This window comes from Plutella xylostella, chromosome 2 (assembly GCF_932276165.1).
Source record: "Plutella xylostella chromosome 2, ilPluXylo3.1, whole genome shotgun sequence".
Taxonomy (NCBI): Eukaryota; Metazoa; Arthropoda; class Insecta; order Lepidoptera; family Plutellidae; genus Plutella; species Plutella xylostella.
The window spans coordinates 565,349-584,136 of NC_063982.1; the positions used below are offsets into that span (position 1 = coordinate 565,349).

The 18,788-nt window shown below is 40.7% G+C and overlaps 1 protein-coding gene across 1 annotated transcript in view; it reads right to left on the reverse strand.

Annotated features, from left to right (window-relative positions):
• The window catches only part of LOC105383039 (CLIP-associating protein), a 50,360-nt gene that overhangs the window by 9,244 nt on the left and 22,328 nt on the right, over positions 1-18,788 (reverse strand). Inside the window, exons 18-32 of the mRNA XM_048624016.1 lie at positions 18,229-18,330; positions 17,769-17,889; positions 17,210-17,339; positions 16,620-16,727; positions 15,684-15,803; positions 13,030-13,125; positions 12,560-12,648; positions 11,951-12,067; positions 11,333-11,451; positions 6,353-6,483; positions 5,935-6,022; positions 5,241-5,363; positions 1,172-1,280; positions 695-790; positions 199-275 (exon numbers count right to left, since the gene is read on the reverse strand). Of these exons, the coding sequence (XP_048479973.1) occupies positions 199-275; positions 695-790; positions 1,172-1,280; positions 5,241-5,363; positions 5,935-6,022; positions 6,353-6,483; positions 11,333-11,451; positions 11,951-12,067; positions 12,560-12,648; positions 13,030-13,125; positions 15,684-15,803; positions 16,620-16,727; positions 17,210-17,339; positions 17,769-17,889; positions 18,229-18,330 (1,626 nt within the window). The remainder of the gene's footprint in view (positions 1-198; positions 276-694; positions 791-1,171; positions 1,281-5,240; positions 5,364-5,934; positions 6,023-6,352; positions 6,484-11,332; positions 11,452-11,950; positions 12,068-12,559; positions 12,649-13,029; positions 13,126-15,683; positions 15,804-16,619; positions 16,728-17,209; positions 17,340-17,768; positions 17,890-18,228; positions 18,331-18,788) is intronic.

Consider the following 18,788-nt stretch of genomic DNA (forward strand, 5'->3'; position numbering starts at 1 on the left):
CGGGATAAAAAGTAGCCTATTTGTTAATCCAGGGTGTCAGCTAACTCTGTACCAAATTATATTAAAATCGGTTCAGCCGTTTTGACGTGAAGAAGTAACAAACATACACACATACTCACAAACTTTCACTACATTAGTACGATTTGTTTCTTGTTATTGCGATCTATGTTTTATTATTGTGCTGCGATAGGTACTTACACTTAGTAATAATATATCCGTTTTCGTCAGTCTCGTACGGCCGAAGTTTATCCCGACCCACGTTTGAGTTGAATTCACTGGAATAAACAAAATAAAAATAAATATTACAACTTTATCATTGAATTTATGTTGTACATAGCGGTCAGTGAGATATAAGGTGACAGCACACTCGAACGTAATGTAAACGGATCGCCTTTTGCCTCGGGACAAGCTCGCGAACGCCTTGTTGATGTCGAGGTCAAAGGCGATTCGTTACGTTTATGTGTGCTGTGAGCTTAACAGTAGTTTTGTTGCCAGCCACGTGACGTGTTTTACGATTTTATTCATTGGTCATTTTAGGTTGAACTTGAACTGTAAACGTTGTTTGTGGTTTGACAAAAAACAAAATGTGGACAGTATTTAGGTTTGTTTGTGAGTGTAACACAACATCTTGTTTGAATTGTTTATCAAAGGCCGTTCATCCGTCATGTAAGCTGATGATGATGATGGTACTCACTGGTGCGCGTAGTCGTGGCGCTGGTGCGTGGGCGAGGACTCCTTGGTGCTCGCGCCCTCCGAGCTGTCGGCGGACGCGGCGCGCGCCACCGGCTCGCTGCAAGGAATCACCATTTATTTACTATATATAAGTTGTAGGAAATAGAATCTGCTTCGATTTTATAGAAGGTTTCGTCTCGCTAGGACGCTGGGTTACTGAGATATATGCAAAGTTCAAAAAATGGGACGTTCGAACCGCCCCCTCTCCCCTAGGTCAAAGGCTAAGGGTGAGGTCTTTTGATATGTTTATCTTCTAACTAGTGCAATAAAAGTTAGTAAATCAAAAATCTATTTTTTTCTTTTCCTAGCCTATACACACTTTTCATGATTAATATTAGTGCGATATGGTTCATTACAAGTAAGTTGTGAAAAGAGAGATCATAATAATTGTGATTTGTTGTATTTCTGAATGAAGGCCTGAAGAAAACGTATAACTTACGCATGATAATGTCCGTTGGGCACTCCGTTGAATCCTCTATTCGAGAGCGTGACGTCTGACATCTGACTGATGCCCGAGTCTTTGCTCGACATGTGGTTGTTGCCGCACTCTGGGAGAGAGAAACAGTAGGTATTATATGCCACAGACGTATATGACACTAGATTCCCCAAGTGTAAGAATTGCGCGTGTCAAAAGGTTGATCATATGATCAACTTTCAACTTTTGGTTCATACATTTAGGGATTTTATACATAAAAATTAAAAAGTAAATATTGGACAAGGCCTACCAAGAGGGCCCTTATACAAGGTATTGCAAAAGGGGCATACTAAGCCGAAACCCAACCCCTTTGTTGGTCACGTGACTTTTTTACTATGGAGAATGTCTTTTTTTCCGCCAATTTTGACATTCTGTTTTTTTCCGGGCTTAGATATAACATGCTGCACATATAGGATTCGGCTTAGTAAACTCTTTATGCAACATTCTGTATAGCAATGACTATAAGTGCTTACGGCACCGCTGAAGGGATTGAAGCATCGCCCAGAGCTCAATAGAATCAAAGGCTTTCTCATAGTCCACAAACGCTAGACACAAAGGTAGATTATACTCCTCGGTCTTCTGTATAACCTGCCGAAGCGTGTGTATATGATCTATGGTACTATAGCCTTTTCGGAACCCGGCTTGTTCGGGTGGCTGGAAGTCGTCGAGTCTTTGCTCGAGACGATTCGTAATAACTCTCGAAAACAGCTTGTACACATGGCTCAGAAGTGCAATGGGTCTATAATTCTTCAATAGGGCTTTGTTGCCTTTCTTGAAGAACAAAGTCACTACACTTCTGCTCCATGCCTCCGGGCTTGTGCCTTCGAGTATGACGGAATTAAACAGCCTCCGAAGTGCTATTAAAATCGGTCTACCGCCGGCTTTCAGAAGTTCTGTCGTTATTCCATCATCTCCCGGAGCTTTGTTGTTTTTTAGCTGTTTGAGAGCTATACTAATCTCGTCTAGACTGACGTCCGGAATATCTTCGGTATAGTGTCGGGTGAGTGGCGCTCGGCTGTCGTGAGCACCGCTGGTAATAGGGTTTTGTGTTGTGGTGTATAACTGTCCGTAGAATCTCTCAATTTCTCCCAGAATTTCGGGCACTGATGAAACGGTGTTGCCAGTGTCGGTCTTCAGTTGGGTCAACAGAGTCTGCCGAACAGGTCGATCTCTAGCAAAGACTTTGGAGCCCTTGTTTTGCTCTATTGCGTCTTGAATGCGCTTGCAATTGTAGCGTCTCATATCGCAACGTCTTGCTTTGGCGATCTGTCTGTTTAGACGTCTGTATTCGACCATATCAACTGAAGACTGCAACCTCATTTCTCTCCGTTCTCTTATGAGACTCAGAGTCCCATCTGAGAGTTTTTGAGGTCCTCGGTTGGTTCGGGACGAAAAATATTTCGATCCTACCTCTCGGACAGTTTCCACAAACCTATTATTTAAATCGTCAACTGTAACGCAATTCTCTAAACATATCAGGCGGTCGCAAAGCTCAGACTGAAAGCTTTCGGGATCCTGGATTTGAGCAGGAGTAGGGCGGAGCGTGGACTTCATTAGACGGGAGCGTTCTATTTTGCAGTTTATATTCAAAGTGCCTCTTACGAGTCGGTGATCGCTGCCGGTCTTAACCCTACTGATCACTGAGACATCATTGAATATGTGCTTCTTATCCGTCAATATGAAGTCGATCTCGTTTTTAGTCTTCCCATCGGGGCTAATCCACGTCCACTTCCTTTGTGGCTTCTTCTTGTAGAAGGAGTTCATCATATAGAGGCCCTCCTTCTCCAAGAAGTCAGCCAGCATTTGCCCACGATGGTTCCGGACTCCAAATCCATGTGACCCCACTTTCGTCTCGCCGCCTTCTTGTTTTCCGAGTTTCGCGTTAAAGTCTCCCATCACCACCGTGAAATGAGTAGTGAGCTTACGCAGGGCAGACGATACGTCTTCATACGCAAGTTCGACCTCATCATCGGTGTGCTTAGATGTGGGTGCGTAAACCTGTATGACCTTCATTGAGTATCGTTTAGATATTCTCAGGATGAGGTACGCAACCCGTGCCGACACACTTCCGATTTCAACGATGTTGTTGACGAGGGACTTGTTGACGATGAACCCGACACCCCCTTGGGACAGTTGGTCGCCCTCCCGGTGGTACAGCAAGTTTCCGGACTGGAGAATTTCCGTATCCTCTCCCTCTCGTCGGACTTCGGATAACCCTATAATGTCCCATTTTAGCTTGCTGATTTCCTCTTCCAGCTCCTCTATCTTCACGTCTTCCCTCAGTGTCCGTGCGTTATATGTTGCCAGGTGCAAGGGTCGGTTGGGCTGGTAGCCGACTCTCTGCCGGAGATTCTTCGCACCCCCTGCCCCGCCGTTACCGTGACCGCTACCGGAGTCCGGGATAGCGGGGCTGCCGGGGACTGGGGGCCGGGGCTTTGTTTTTTCCATCAGGAGGTTTATTTGCCATAATCACCGCGCTTGGCAGGCGTGTTGGTGATTCTCCTTTTTTACGGCGGGAGATCGCCGCCTCTGCTAGGAGAGGAGGTCGGGTCGATTTACCGCCGCCCGACATTCGGCGTTGTCACTCGTTAGCACCACCCAGGGGACACGTGTAGGGTAACTAGGGTTTGTACCTACGGACGTGAGCGACAAGCCCCCTATCGCTGTATCGAGGTGTTGAGATGTATGTACAATGCTGCCACAATGTCAGTTCGATTACACGAACATAGCACAAAACCGATCCAGTTGCAAAGGGGCGTGAGACAGGGAGATGTTATTTCTCCGAAACTGTTCACCTGTGCACTGGAAGATGTTTTTAAGCTTGTAGAGTGGAAAAGACTGGGCATTAACGTCAATGGCGAATATATCTCTCATCTACGATTTGCTGATGACATAGTTATTATGGCGGGAACGCTGGAGGAGTTAGGCGAAATGCTCACAGACCTCAATGATGCCTCTAAACAAGTTGGGCTGAAAATGAACATGGACAAGACAAAGGTCATGTCGAACGAACATGTTTCATCATCGCCCGTAACTGTAGGAGGTGTCACCATCGAAGTTGTCGATCAGTATCCCTACCTAGGACAAGTGATCCGATTAGGTAAATCCAACTTCGATAAAGAGGTAGCTCGTAGAATCCAACTCGGATGGGCAGCGTTCGGGAAATTACGACACATCTTCACTGAAAACATACCTCAGTGTCTGAAAACAAACGTTTTCAATCAGTGCGTGTTGCCAGTGATGACTTACGGAGCCGAGACGTGGTGCTTCACCAAAGGGCTTATCCACAAGCTCAGAGTTGCTCAACGTGCTATGGAAAGGGCTATGTAAGGCGTGTCCCTGCGAGATAGGATTCGTAATGAAGAAATCCGCAGGAGAACTAAAGTTACCGACATAGCCAAAAGGATTAGCACGCTGAAGTGGCAATGGGCTGGCCACGTAGCCCGCAGAGCCGACGACCGCTGGAGTAGAAAGGTTCTGGAGTGGAGACCCCGTGTCGGCAAACGGCGTGTCGGTCGCCCCCCAACCCGTTGGTCTGATGATCTGCGGAAGGTAGCGGGAAGCCGCTGGATGCAGATGGCGGGTGACCGTTTGGGGTGGCGATCGTTAGGAGAGGCCTATGTCCAACAGTGGACTACAGAAGGCTGAGAGAGAGAGAGAGAGAGATAAGTGCTTACCGTTAGCATGTTGGGCGGTGTAGGTGTGTATCTCGGTGGTGGTCCTCCTGCGTATTCTGGAGTGCACGTCTTCGGGACAGACTGAGTTGACATGTTGCTTACCGTTAGCATGTTGCGCGGTGTAGATGTGTATCGTTGAAGTGGTCCTACGTATCTCTCAGCACATCAAAATCATATCGTATACAGTGTATTGTCTTTGAGACAGACTTTCTCTACTTACCGTTAGCATGTTGCTTTGTGTATGTATTAATCTCTGTAGCGGTCCGCCATAACTTCAATCGCTACCTATCGTGGGTGTATTATTTTGTGCTGTATAAAACACATATATTTTCTTTATATCTTCCCTCTCTACTTACCGTTGGCATGTTGCGCGGTGTACGTGTGTATCTCGGTGGTGGTCCTGCGTATTCTGGAGTGCACGTCTTCAGGGCACGCCGAGTTGGACGCCGCCGGCGCGTGGCGGATTGGGCTGTCGCTGCCTGTAGGGTGCGAGGGTTGTTATTAGTAATGGATAGATATTAGCAGCGAAATTCATAGATCGTATGGTAAGTTTAGAGGAGGTTTACAAATGACTTAGAAACAACTCTTAAACTGTTCCAGAACTTTTAAAGTGACAAATAACTCAATGAATTCGGGGGTCAGTGTATTCGGGTTTGTTAGTACACTAATAAAAAAATATTAGTCATAGAAGAGTTGCAAATATACGGGCTGTGTGTAGGTGTTTTTAAGGTTTCCTCTTTAAACAAGTCATTTGACTTAAATCTAACCCTTCCTGTATTGTGATGGCATTGGGTATATCCATAGAGCTACCATCTTCATGGGCCTCTGCGTCTTATGACGACTATTTATTCGTAGTCTGAGATCACTTATTTTGGTGACTCTTTGAAGCCTGTATATAATATAGCCGAACGTCCACTGCCGGCTAAACTAAGTTATTTCGCATAGTCGAGCCAGTTTTTCATACATGTGTGTCCACCGCAAACTATGCGCTATGTTTGTTCGGCTGGACCCTTCCTATAAACCTCCATCTCAGTTCAAATCACTACTCACTGCTGGAGGTCCTGCGTACGTGTTGCTGCACGATGCTGTTGACCACGGCTTGAGTGTCCGCCGGCAGCTCGTTCATCAGCGCCGTGAACTGTGAGGAAGAAATATTATGTTAGAAGTGCATTTTAGTAGCTACGCAAAATTCTAAGAGCCTACAGCTACCTTTAGTAGCCATATAGTCGATATACTAACGCCGTCACTTACCCTCTCTGCATTCTTGAAGCCCTGACGTTAAGGCCTGTCCATCAGAGCGGAGCGGGCTAGCGGAGCGGTGTGCATGATAAAAATCGACCAATGAAATAGCATGAACGGTGTTTTGATGTAATTTAATTGGTCGTTTTTACCTCGCTAGCTTTCTCCGCTCTGGTGGTGGGACAGCCTGGCTATTGATACAGCGAGCCAGAAGTCCCACTATACTTACAGGCGGCGGATTGCAGTCATATAACGCAGCAAGGGCGCGTCGGGCGGTGGGACGCACGTCGCCGCCTCGTGGGTCGCTGGCGAGGTGGACTACCCGAACTATGGCTCGTCCAGCCACGCCGGTGGCGCCGCCTGGGGGATAGAAGGTGAGCTATTTATAACGACCACTGACATAATATATTATCAACTTTAGGTTCATACATTTAGTTCCGCTCATCTGTCATTGCTCAGTGTCAAAAATAATAATTCCTATACAAATTTCGGCACGCTCGGTTCTCATTTATAACATCTAGTGAATCTAGTCATATATGTCTGCAATCAGTCGTTCGCTCGGTGCGAAACAGAGTGGACGAGCACACGCACGAATTATTCTAACGTAAATTACAACTACCCGCTTTTCTACGATGGCAAAATGTGCCAAGTGTAATAAACTGGTGACCAAAAAAAGCCCTGGATTGCAGTGTAGTAAATGCTCCAAATGGATCCATGCACAGTGTGCATCCATCACTGCCGATCAGCTGAGTGCACTAAACTCAACTGACTCCGTGGACTGGAAGTGCCGTCCCTGCAACGGAAGCGCCCGCCCCAAGCGGTTGTCATGCATCATGCCGGACGCGGACGATGAAGAGGCCACCGACTCGGAGCAACAACAACCAACCAACAGTGACATCACCCAACATATGCTATCACAGATAAGGAGAGAGGTACGCGAAGCCATACGTATGGAAATGCAACAAGCATTATCTTTTTTCTCAGACAAAATAGACGAGTATGAGGAGAAGATAAACATATATGAACAGGAGCGCAAAAATATGGAAAAACAACAACAGGAACTCAAAAACAACTTGAACACTATTACCCTGCGAAATAATATGATGGAGCAGCGGATTAATATGTTGGAACAATCACAGATTAACAACAATATTGAAATATGCGGAATTAAAGAAGAAAAAGATGAGAACCTAACAAATATATTAAATACTATATGTTCCAAGTTGCAACAAAAACCAGCTGATATACAAAAAGTATTCAGGAAGAAATCACGCCAAACAAACAACAATAGACGCGAGCACTCCGCCGTCACAGTCATCCTGCGTGATGGCTGCCGCAACCAGTGGGTCAACAGCGCGAGGGACACCCCCATACACAGCAGGGACCTAGGCATAGACGGGGACAACAGAATCTACATACGAGAGGAACTCACACCTTCAACTGCATTCTTACTCTGGAAAACCAAGATGGAATTGAAGGAAAAACACCGCTTCAAGTTCGTATGGATAAAGCACGGGAATATAATGGCGCGTAAGAACGAAAATGAAAAATACTTCGTTATTAGGTCCCAAAGCGACATCGAGAGAGCAGTCACCGAAACACAGGACCGGTCTTAAACAAGGTACTTACATCGCTCTTTAATGCTTGTGTAGGTATGTAATATTGTATAACTGCTAACCTCTATAATTATAAATGGATAATGAGTCTTTTATAATAGAAAAAAACTTTGATACTTGGAATGAATTTGTAGCATCACAATCAATTAATAAGCATTGTTTACTAACGCTGCATGTAAATATAAGATCCATGTTAAAGAACTTTGACCACCTAGAATACACCATACTTAACTGTAAAAAAACAGTCCATTTAATTGTGATTACGGAAGCGAATATAAATGATAATTGTAAACAACTATATCAGTTAGAAAATTACAATATGTATACAGAACTTAGGAATCATCGAAAAGGCGGTGGTATTATTCTATACATACATAATAGTCTAGAATTTAACAGGTCTAACTCATGTACATATAACTTTGAGTGTATAACAGGCGAAATAAAAACACTTTATAACTACAAACTCGGAATCTGTGCCGTGTATAGACCACCGGAGAAAAGTATACCGCGTTTTATTGATGAACTAACTATTTTGAATAGAAAATATGCGCATAATAATAATTTGATGATTATAGGAGACATGAACATCGATTTAAAAAAAATTAATATACTACGAAATCAGTATTTAAACAAGTTAAGTGAATTAGGTATGGAATGCGGTATCACTCAATACACACGGATAGAAAAAAAGGGTGATATTATAACGAAATCTTGTATTGACCATATTTTTATGCGTAGCGTAGGTAACTGCGACGTGCACACAGCCGTTATCAACATCGCCCCAGCTGATCATTGTATAACCGGTTGCCTGATAAAAGACAATACGCTTTTTACCCCGTCACCTACAGTGAATAAGACGGTAACTAAACTTAATCATCAAAAACTTAAACTTGAACTTAAAAATATCGATTGGAGTTCAACTCTGGAAATGAAAAACCCCAACGACATACTTAACTTTATTATTGATAAATTTACTTTAGCTTATGAGAAATGTAAGTACAGTGTCAAGCTTAATTATGATAGTAAACGAAAAAAATGTATGTGGATCGATAAAAAACTAATATATATGTGTAAAAAAAGAGATGAACTTTATAAAATATGGAAAAAGGATCAAAGCGACGCAAAAAATAGATTAATATATAATAATTACAGGAATAAAACCATAGCATACACTAATTTAATTAAAAATAACTTTACACGACAGGAAATAAGCAATAACTTTAAAAATACCAAACAAATCTGGCAAATAATAAACAGATTATGTGGTAAAATTTCTTATTCAGTTGATGACATAATATGTAAGGCATTCCAAACGAATGTCACTAACTTAACTAATATGTTTGCTAAGGAATTCAGTAATAATGTTAAAAAAATCTGCCTAAACTGTAAAATACCACTGTTAGATAACAACAATCACACAAATATCACAGATAGATGCATAAAAATATACAATGCTAGTAATGAGATCACGGAAAGAATAATTAAACACTTAAATACAAAAAAAAGTCCCGGCATAGATGGTATCAGAGTATGCGATATACAAAGCATATCTAATGAGCTGGTTCCCACTATTACTCACCTGATTAACCAGTGTATAGAAACATCTATATACCCGGACAAAATAAAAATCGGCATCATAAGACCAATATTCAAAAACGGAATAAAAACCGACACTAATAATTATAGACCTATCACTATCTTGTCCAGTATAGATAAGATTATTGAAAAATACTTTGGTACACAAATAAATAACTATATTAGAAAAAACAATATAATAAATAATAACCAACACGGCTTTCAAAAAAATAAAAGTACAACTCAATTATTAGCAAAATTTACCAACGAAGTTAACGAACACTTAAATAACAAAAAACATGTTTTAACCACTTTTATCGATTTTAGTAAGGCCTTCGATACCATAGAATACGAAACCTTATACAATAAATTAGAACAAAACGGTATACAGGGGCCATTTCTAAAATGGATAAAAAATTATCACTGCGGTCGCTTCACGACGGTAAAAATATCAGAGCAGCTCAGTAATATGATACCTACCACTGTAGGAACTGCGCAGGGATCCATATTAGCTCCATTAGAATATTTATTTTATGTCAATGACATGTGTAACATAATTACCGAAGGCTCTGTCTACCAATTTGCGGACGATACATGCTTGGTCATCGCCCACAAAGACCTAAAAATAGCGGAGCGGTCCATGCAAAAAAACTATGACCTATTATGCAAATGGGCTCACGACGCGGGGCTTGTTATCAATGCAAGCAAAACAAAGGTGGTACATATACGTTCATCGCACAACACCTATGACATACAACCTAGTATCATAGCACACGAGCACCAATGCTTCCACACAAAAAATACTAATTGTAATTGCATTTCATTAGAGGTGGTACAACAACATAAGTACCTAGGATTGATAATAGACCAGCGTTTTAACTGGGAGCCGCAGGTAAACCACGTCTGTACCAAGCTCAGAGCACTGTTAGGTAAAATGGCTATTCTCAAATATAAAGTTCCATTTAACATATTGAGACTTATCTATATGGCGATGGCTGATTCAATAATAGGGTATGGTTTAAGTAGCTACGGAAAAACATACAAAACACACTTAGAAAAGATTTATAAGCTCCAAAAAAGTATATTAAAAGTAATTGTTCCTAATAAAATCATGTTAGAATATAAGAAAAACAAAATTAACCTATTCCATTATTGTAAAGTCTTAGATATATACGACAAACTTAAATTACAAACGCTTATCGAGGAAGACTGTAATAAAACATTCCTGAAAAAAAAGGAACGTCCTACTAGACTACGTAAGCTAAGTTATATGCCCATGTATACATTGCCTAGATATAATAACACTTATGGAACTAGGATATGGATGTATTTTTTGCCGGATATTGTAAACGAACTTCCTAACGACCTTCAGAATCTATATATAAATAGCAATATTCATAAGTATAAAGGTAAGATAAAAGATTTTCTTGTTAAAAATAAGACATCTAGGAACTGTAATATATAAATTAATTGTTAGATACTTAAGTAGGTACAGTGCTCCAAAATTGATAATGCGCATAGAAATCTTTGACACTTCGGTTGTTTTCGATTATGTGACACATGATATTGACTCCTATTTCTTTCGAACAAGGTGCAAAATGCAAGTGTTTTTTTAAGGCTCTTACGATTTAATGATTCGGGTGTGAAGATCTGCATGTGCATTATTAATTTTGGACAAGTGTAATGTAACTCTGTTTCGTTTAAATTAGTTAAGTAATTAGTAACTTTCTGCCAGTAACACTCGCTGCTACAGATAAACCTAGTGGTTTCCGATAGTGGCTAGATAGAATTAAGTAAAAATATGTAATTGGGATAAATAAATGATTTATAAAAAAAAAATCACCACTATAGAGCTGTTGACGCCTCTGAGACGACAAATATCTCTATCATATTCTGTAGCCCTTATTAACTACTACTTTTACCGCCTGCTCGACAGATAAACAATGCTGCTTTAGGATTGTTGTTTGCTTTGAATATACGGTGGTGGTAAGGCAACACATCATAATTCAATAACATACCATGTAAAGCTGTCGCCAGACTATTGGGAGCGCAGTAGTCGTGCGCCAAGTCTGCCAGAAACCTTAACGCAGCCACCTTCGTCTTAGCAGTGGGGGCGGTCGCGCCGTCAGCTAGGAACCTGTGGGTTAGAGGGTAGAATGTACTTTAGAACTGCTATAATTCAAGAAACAAACGAGAAGTAAACACATGGACAGGACAGTGATAGCTATGAACATGAATGTACACTTCTTTTGTGCCCGTATAACTATCAGTTGCCGCTACATGGGATAAATCAGACGTAGATCAACGTCAATATATCGAGATTTGCCATAAATACACCAATGTGTAAACGAAGTTCGGCTACTTTATACGATATAAAGATTTCGAATTTCGGTTTCTATTTAGGAACCTATATTCTACACTGAAAACATTTACTGTGCTTTTTAATGTCTAACTCTGTAATATTTACCTATGTATGTAATGTGTGCAATAAAGCGATAAATAAATAAATCGCAAGAAAACCGTGCCGATGAAGAAACCCGACCGTGAGAAACAAAGTATGTGAACTTGTTCGGTAGGTACTGGGGTAATTGGATTGGGATTTGGATACGGGATGATGGTTGTAGTTAGCCACGCACCTGAATATATTGTGCAGCTGTAGCTCAGCGGGGAAGCACTCGTGTATGACGTCTAAAGTCTTCATGATCTTGCTCTGAACTGAGCCCAGGATGTCGGTGCCTAGCTTCATCAGCAACCTGAGGATAAACATAGCATCTGTTAGTATTCGATGACCACCTTTCACCCGCGAAGTGCGAAATAAAAATAAATTCTTCCCGTGGGAATATCGGGATCAAAAGTAGTCTATATGTTAGTAGACGGTGTCAGCTTCCTGCATTATTGAAATTCATAAAAATCCTTTCAATACATCTATACTAAACTTGTAAACTTTACAGTTTATAATATTCGTACAATATTTTATACCACGAGCTTTGCTTCGATTTATTTATGTAGACCTTGTTTCTTGTGGGATCCCCTGAGTTTTGTTTAGTAAAAACCTTGTTCTAGCAATAACCAAAACAAAAAAAAATGGAATCAGCCCAGCTGTCCAGAATTCAGGGCTAAGTATTATACATATCACATATCACCAGTCAATAGACCACAAAATCGAACTGTCTTCTCCTGGGGTGGCTACCACATATCTCTTGCTGTCCATACCTTGGGAAATTTATCTCTTTTGCCGACCGTACCTGAACATGAGCTGGTAGAGCCAGTCCTTCAATTGCTGCCAGTGCACCAGCAGCAGCTCGCAGACCGCGTCCAGGAGCAGGGAGAACACCTGGAGAGAGAGAGAGAGAAAATTAGAACATAGGAAACTCTTTCTTACACACTGCTACGACCGTTAGGTCAAAAAGAATTCACATGTAAACAAAATTAAAAAAAGGATTTCTGGCATACTTTAAAAAACAATCTAAGAGGCGGATTTTTTAAGATGAAACTTATTGAATAGCTTTATAAAATGTATGGAATAGTACAAACTGTCATTATATCAATATTGACAAATTCAGAACGTTTCATCATTCATCAACAGTCGATTGTCCTGCGATTAAGTGACGTTTCGTTCTATTGGCGGGACAATCGACTGTTGATGAACCGTTCAGAATCTGTCAATTTAGTTTCTGAGATTAAAAACAGACTATAGGTATTTATAATTAGGTACCTTAGTATGCGCGTCCACAAACATCTTATTCAACAGCTCCGTCAGACGCCTCAGCTGATCCTCCGTTAATAGACGACCGCTGTTCAGGTAGTTGGCCTAAGGAATAAGGAATGGTTAGTTAATAACATACTTTTGGTGAAATGTAATACAGCACAACATTTTGCTGATCTAAGTTCGGACCCATTGTAAATAATTTTCTAAAATGTTTTTACAATATTCGTTAATATGACACAAGTTATGCCAGTCAAGAAAAGAGAAAAAGAACAATATATATATAAAAGAAAGAATATATAAACTAAAGACAAAATAAATATATATAAAAGATAATATATATAAACTAAACTTCCTTACCGAGTAGAAAGTAGATAAAAGAATTAAAAACTATCTCATAAAAATTACCACTCCTCAAAAGGCACGGACATAAAGTCTGTGGAGTGATAATCATTTATTAAAAAAAAAAAAAAAAAAAAAAAAGTTGGATGACATTAGCTTGACGTGAACAAGGACCAATCAACTTCAACTTCAACTTTATTTTATGGCAATAACCAATCACGAACTTCCGTCATTGACAAGGACACATAAAAGTGACAGACATTTGAGTGATGTTTGTCATTGTCATTGTCAAAGTGACATAACATGTTTTTTTGTTGTTCATGTTTTAGAAGTAAAAGCGCGTTTAATTATTATGCCACATCGTGATGTCACGAATGATAATTTAGATTTTTATGTTTTTCTCTGAAATAAATCAATAGAAAAATCGGAAACATTTTTTTTTGTGAATATTAGAGCCATATCTCTAAATGGTTTTCGAATTTCAACTGTATAAAATTTTGAAATGTTGTCAATTGTTTGACAGCTGAAGTACCTTGTGTTTGGATGTCAATCAACATGGCGACCGGTCGCAATGTTGTAATTTTAGGCAAAGACAAAACTACTATTGTCCTTTTTTACGTAGGATAACACCAATAAGTTAAAAAGAGACGACGATATATTTTTAAGTACCGATTTTTATGCCAGGTCCTCTCTTTATTCCTTTGTCAATGAAATCTATACACCGCCATTTTGTTGTTGACAGGTTGACAGCACTTTCGAATAGACTATCGAATAGAATGTGCTGCGTTTTTTCCGGATCGCTCTACTGTATTTGAATAGACAACGCTTTTCTCATTCCTTGTATAGAAACCAAGCGTGCCATTATTTTTATACCTACTGTCACGTCAGTCACGTCACTTGAACGATTTAGTTTAGGAACGTCCCTAATGACACTGCGCTAAAGGAAGATAATTTCACTCCCTTTTTACACGCGAAGTACATACATGCACTTGCGTTGTCTACTCAAATACAGGTCTGTGGCGATAAGCCTTCCAGTCAACTCACCAGGTAGTGAGTTGACTGGAAGACTTAACAGACAACGTTGGTGGGTATATATATGTCGCAGTAAGATAGTAATAGCCGGGATATAATTATATCCCTAGGGATATGATTATATACCGGAACATAGTTATAAGAAAGCCATTCATTACTATCTTACTAGGGATATAGTTATAAAACGGACCAAGTTCAGTGATATAGTTATATCACTAGATTCAGTTTAGTGAAATAGACATTTGAGTGTGCGGAGTGTGTGTAGGTATTACTAGATTAAGTTCAGTGTTATAAATATACCTATTAAGAACTTGATTAAACTTAGTGATATTTCACTAATCTTAATCAAGTACTTAATAGGAAATCTGCCATATAGAATTAAATAAAACGATAGTATATTGGTTTTATCTTTATTAAAAAATCAACTTTGTTTTTCCTGTAGTTAATTACTCTTTGGCATTAACACGTATTAAAATAATTTAAATTATAATTAAAACAATCATATATTCTGGAATTTAAGGATCAACAATAAAATTAAAACAAAAAAAATATTAAAATTCTTTTAAAGCTAATCAACAGTTTTGACATAATATCTTTATCTCTTATCAATTATCAACTAAGTTGAGACCTTGGTTTTATTAGAAGTACTTATTTTTTAATTCTTGTTCGGACAAGTAGACGAATAGTTACATCTAGAATTACATAAAACAGCATGCTTCTTACAGGCACATCTGTTGGTAGAACACTGTATATTCGTTTTTTTACAGGAACATTTTAAATAACCTTGGCCACCAAAGCGCGACAATTTTGACGGACTGCCTGCGGAGCGCGTAAACACAACGAACCCCTCCCTCGCCTGCGCCGCACACTCAAATGTCTATTTCACTAAACTGAATCTAGTGATATAAGTATATCACTAAACTTGGTCCGTTTTATAACTATATCCCTAGTAAGATAGTAATGAATGGCTTTCTTATAACTATGTTCCGGTATATAATCATATCCCTAGGGATATAATTATATCCCGGCTATTACTATCTTACTGCGACATATATATATATATAGCCGGTTCTATGTTCTTTTAATACCGCGATGTAGGATCTCATACTAACTGACCACATCCCATACAAATTCCGCGCATTACAGTACACCGCCATCTATCGGCTGCCCTCTGTACTTAGTAACTATGATAGTCATATAAGATGCTAAGTTTCCCAGTCAACTCCTAGTCTCTCTCATAGCCTTCTGTGCTTAGCTACTACATGTGCTACGTCTCCCAGTCAACTCACCAGGTGCGTAAGTCCGTCCTTGCGCTCGGTCCAGTGCGTGCAGGCGCACAGCGCAATGATGTCGTCCGGCGGCGGCGCCTCCCAGCCGAGGCGGGACATGGAGCCCGACCAGGACACGCTCTGGAAGGGTAGGCGGGGGTTTAGTGGTGACGGGGTATTGTTTAATAATTTTACAGGATTTTGGAAGAGTAGTAATGTCTATGATAATATTAAATAAGCGTACTTTATACTTTCTAAAATAGTCAAAATTTAACATTACAAACATCACAGTCACATAATCATTATTACAAACATCACACACACGCGCGACGCCTCTTAATCATATTCACGGATGCGACAACTTTCCAATAGCCATTCTCTACAAAATCTATAGTAACAAACATTACACTCACATCGTGCCGTCTATACGAGTCTATGCTTCGTTCTACTCGACACTTCTGAGTCATCGTCACGGATACAGACACTAACCAATAGACAGTGCAGTGGTGTTAATTAACAAAATCTATAATAACAAACATGACACTCACATCGTGCCGTCTATACGAGTCGATGCTGCGTTCGGAGCACACGCTCGACACTTCTGAGTCATCGTCCCTGATTCCACAACTTTCCAATAAACAGTAACAGACTCTTAACAAAATCTATAATTACAAACATAACACTGACATCGTGCCGTCTATACGAGTCGATGCTTCACACACAGACGCTCAAAGCTTCCCAATCATTGTCCCGAACGCGGTTACAATCCAGCAGTCTTCTTAGCAAAATCTAATATTACAAACATGACACTCACATCGTGTCGTCTATACGAGTTGATGCAGCGTCCTGAACACACGCTCGACAATTCTGAGTCATCATCACGGATACAGCCACTAACCAATAGACAGTGCAGTGGTGTTAATTAACAAAATCTATAATTACAAACAACACACTTACATCGTGCCGTCTATAAGAATCTATGCTTCGTTCTGAACAAACGCTCGAAGCTTCAGAGTCGTCGTCCCGGATGCGGGAGCTGTCCAGCAGAGAGTGGTCTTCGGGGCTCTGAAATATAATTACAAAAGTTAATACTAAATCCGTTTCAAACATAGGACATTATAATAGACTCGCTAGCAATGAAATGGTTCCACCTGCCATTGCCGTTCCATATGTCACTGTAACTTTTTAATTGTTCGTGCGTATATTCTATTCTTTGTGGGGGTGTTCGTGCCTGCAACTGGCTCTCTCGAATGGAACCATTGTGCTTATCTCGCACCACCAACCCTCAATGGACCACCATTGAAGGTTGGTGGGTTCACACATATATATGTGCTAAAGAATGTAAAACAATTCGGAAAGACTTGGCGGAAAAATAAATTTCAAGGCCATCTTTTCCGACCTCAGCTAGAATCTAATTTCATAATCTAAAAGGAAACATAATGCTGGTTTTACAATCACGCTGATCCGACAATAGCAATAACAATTTACCCCTTTTCGGGAAGCTGATTCTCTGAACATAAAAACGGCATAAATCAACATCTACACACCCTCAAACTGCCCTCAGCGTCCCTGCTCTGCTGCAGCAGCCGTATCGACGAGGTGGGGGCCCGTGTCGACCGCTCCACGGACTCGCGGCGCCGCAGTGTTGAACCCACTACGCTGTTTGAGCGGCTCGTTCTGTTGACAATAATTATAATTAATTAATAATCTAAAAATATTTTTATACTAAAGATCAATACCAAGATGACTTGCAGTTGATTCTGGCTGTTTTAGCAATAGTTGCGCCGATGTTGCGACCCATTGGCGACGTTGCGACCTATAGGCGATCTTTAGGCTTCTTAGTCACAATCCAAGGGCAGTCATGAGGTATTATGGCGAGGCTCTCGCGACCTATAGCGTATTTTGCAACCCATAGGTCATTTAGCGTCCCTTAGGCGATCTTAAGGCTTTCTACTCACATCCCAACGGCAGTCGTGATGTATTATGGAGTGTTACCTGTTGGGGCTGGTCTCCCGGGAGCCGGCGAGCGAGCGCGGGATGCCGGAGGGGCGGCGGCGCGGCGCCAGCTGTGGGGTCAGAGTGTGTGAGATGTCCCCACGTGGTTACCTGTTGGGGCTGGTCTCGCGGGAGCCGGCGAGCGAGCGCGGGATGCCGGAGGGGCGGCGGCGCGGCGCCAGCGACAGCGCGCCGCTGTTGCGACCCATGGGGGACGAGGAGCGGGATGTCGCTGTGGGACAAAAAAGGTATTTATACTGTGTCTGGAGTTACAACAAAATTTTATAAAAGGCCTTTTTTAAGCCTACTTGTTTTTCAAATGCTGGGCAAAGGCCTCCCCTTTTGTCTTCCACACTCGTCGTACCTAGTGAAGTCAATACTTTTCAACCAATCCTCCATTCCTCCGAATATTGTGATGATGTGTTCATTTCATATTTACATGTATAAATATCAGATAAATGTTTTCTCACGGTAGAGGAAACCATCGTGAGATAACCTATATGTATGTATGTGTACAAATAGATTTTAGACATCTAGATGTGTGAAGGTTATTCATATTTATAACACTTACGTTGCGAGTGAGACACCCTCGGTCTAGACCTAGATCTAGCGCTATTATGTTCTGGGCTGGGGGGCACTCCGCCGCCGGCCACCGGTGACCGCTTGGCTCGAGCTATGGGGAAAGATTGAATAGTTTGATTAGTTTGTTGTAGTTATTGTGATATGGTGTTAGGAGCTCTACATGTTATGGTGAAATTAGGGTTTTAGAAAGGTGAAAAGGGGTGCTAAGGTGATCAGACTAAACTATTTAAAAAAGATCCTCGACAAAAACATTGGTAAGATGAGATTTTTTTCTTTCTTTTTTGCGACTTAATAGTGATTGTAAAAATAATATGTAAGTAAAAGAAGACAAAGAAAGGTACAACGAACACACAAAATTAAATGGACCACTAATGTTACAACATAAATGGATGTGAATAATTACAAATAACTTAATGGTAGTGCTGCTATGATAAAAGTGTAATCGGACAATACAACATCTATTTATTCTGTCATCTTCTAGATACCTTCTTGGCTGCCTTCGCCCTCTTCAATGTAGCATTCAACACAGATTATAATGTTAGTTATATT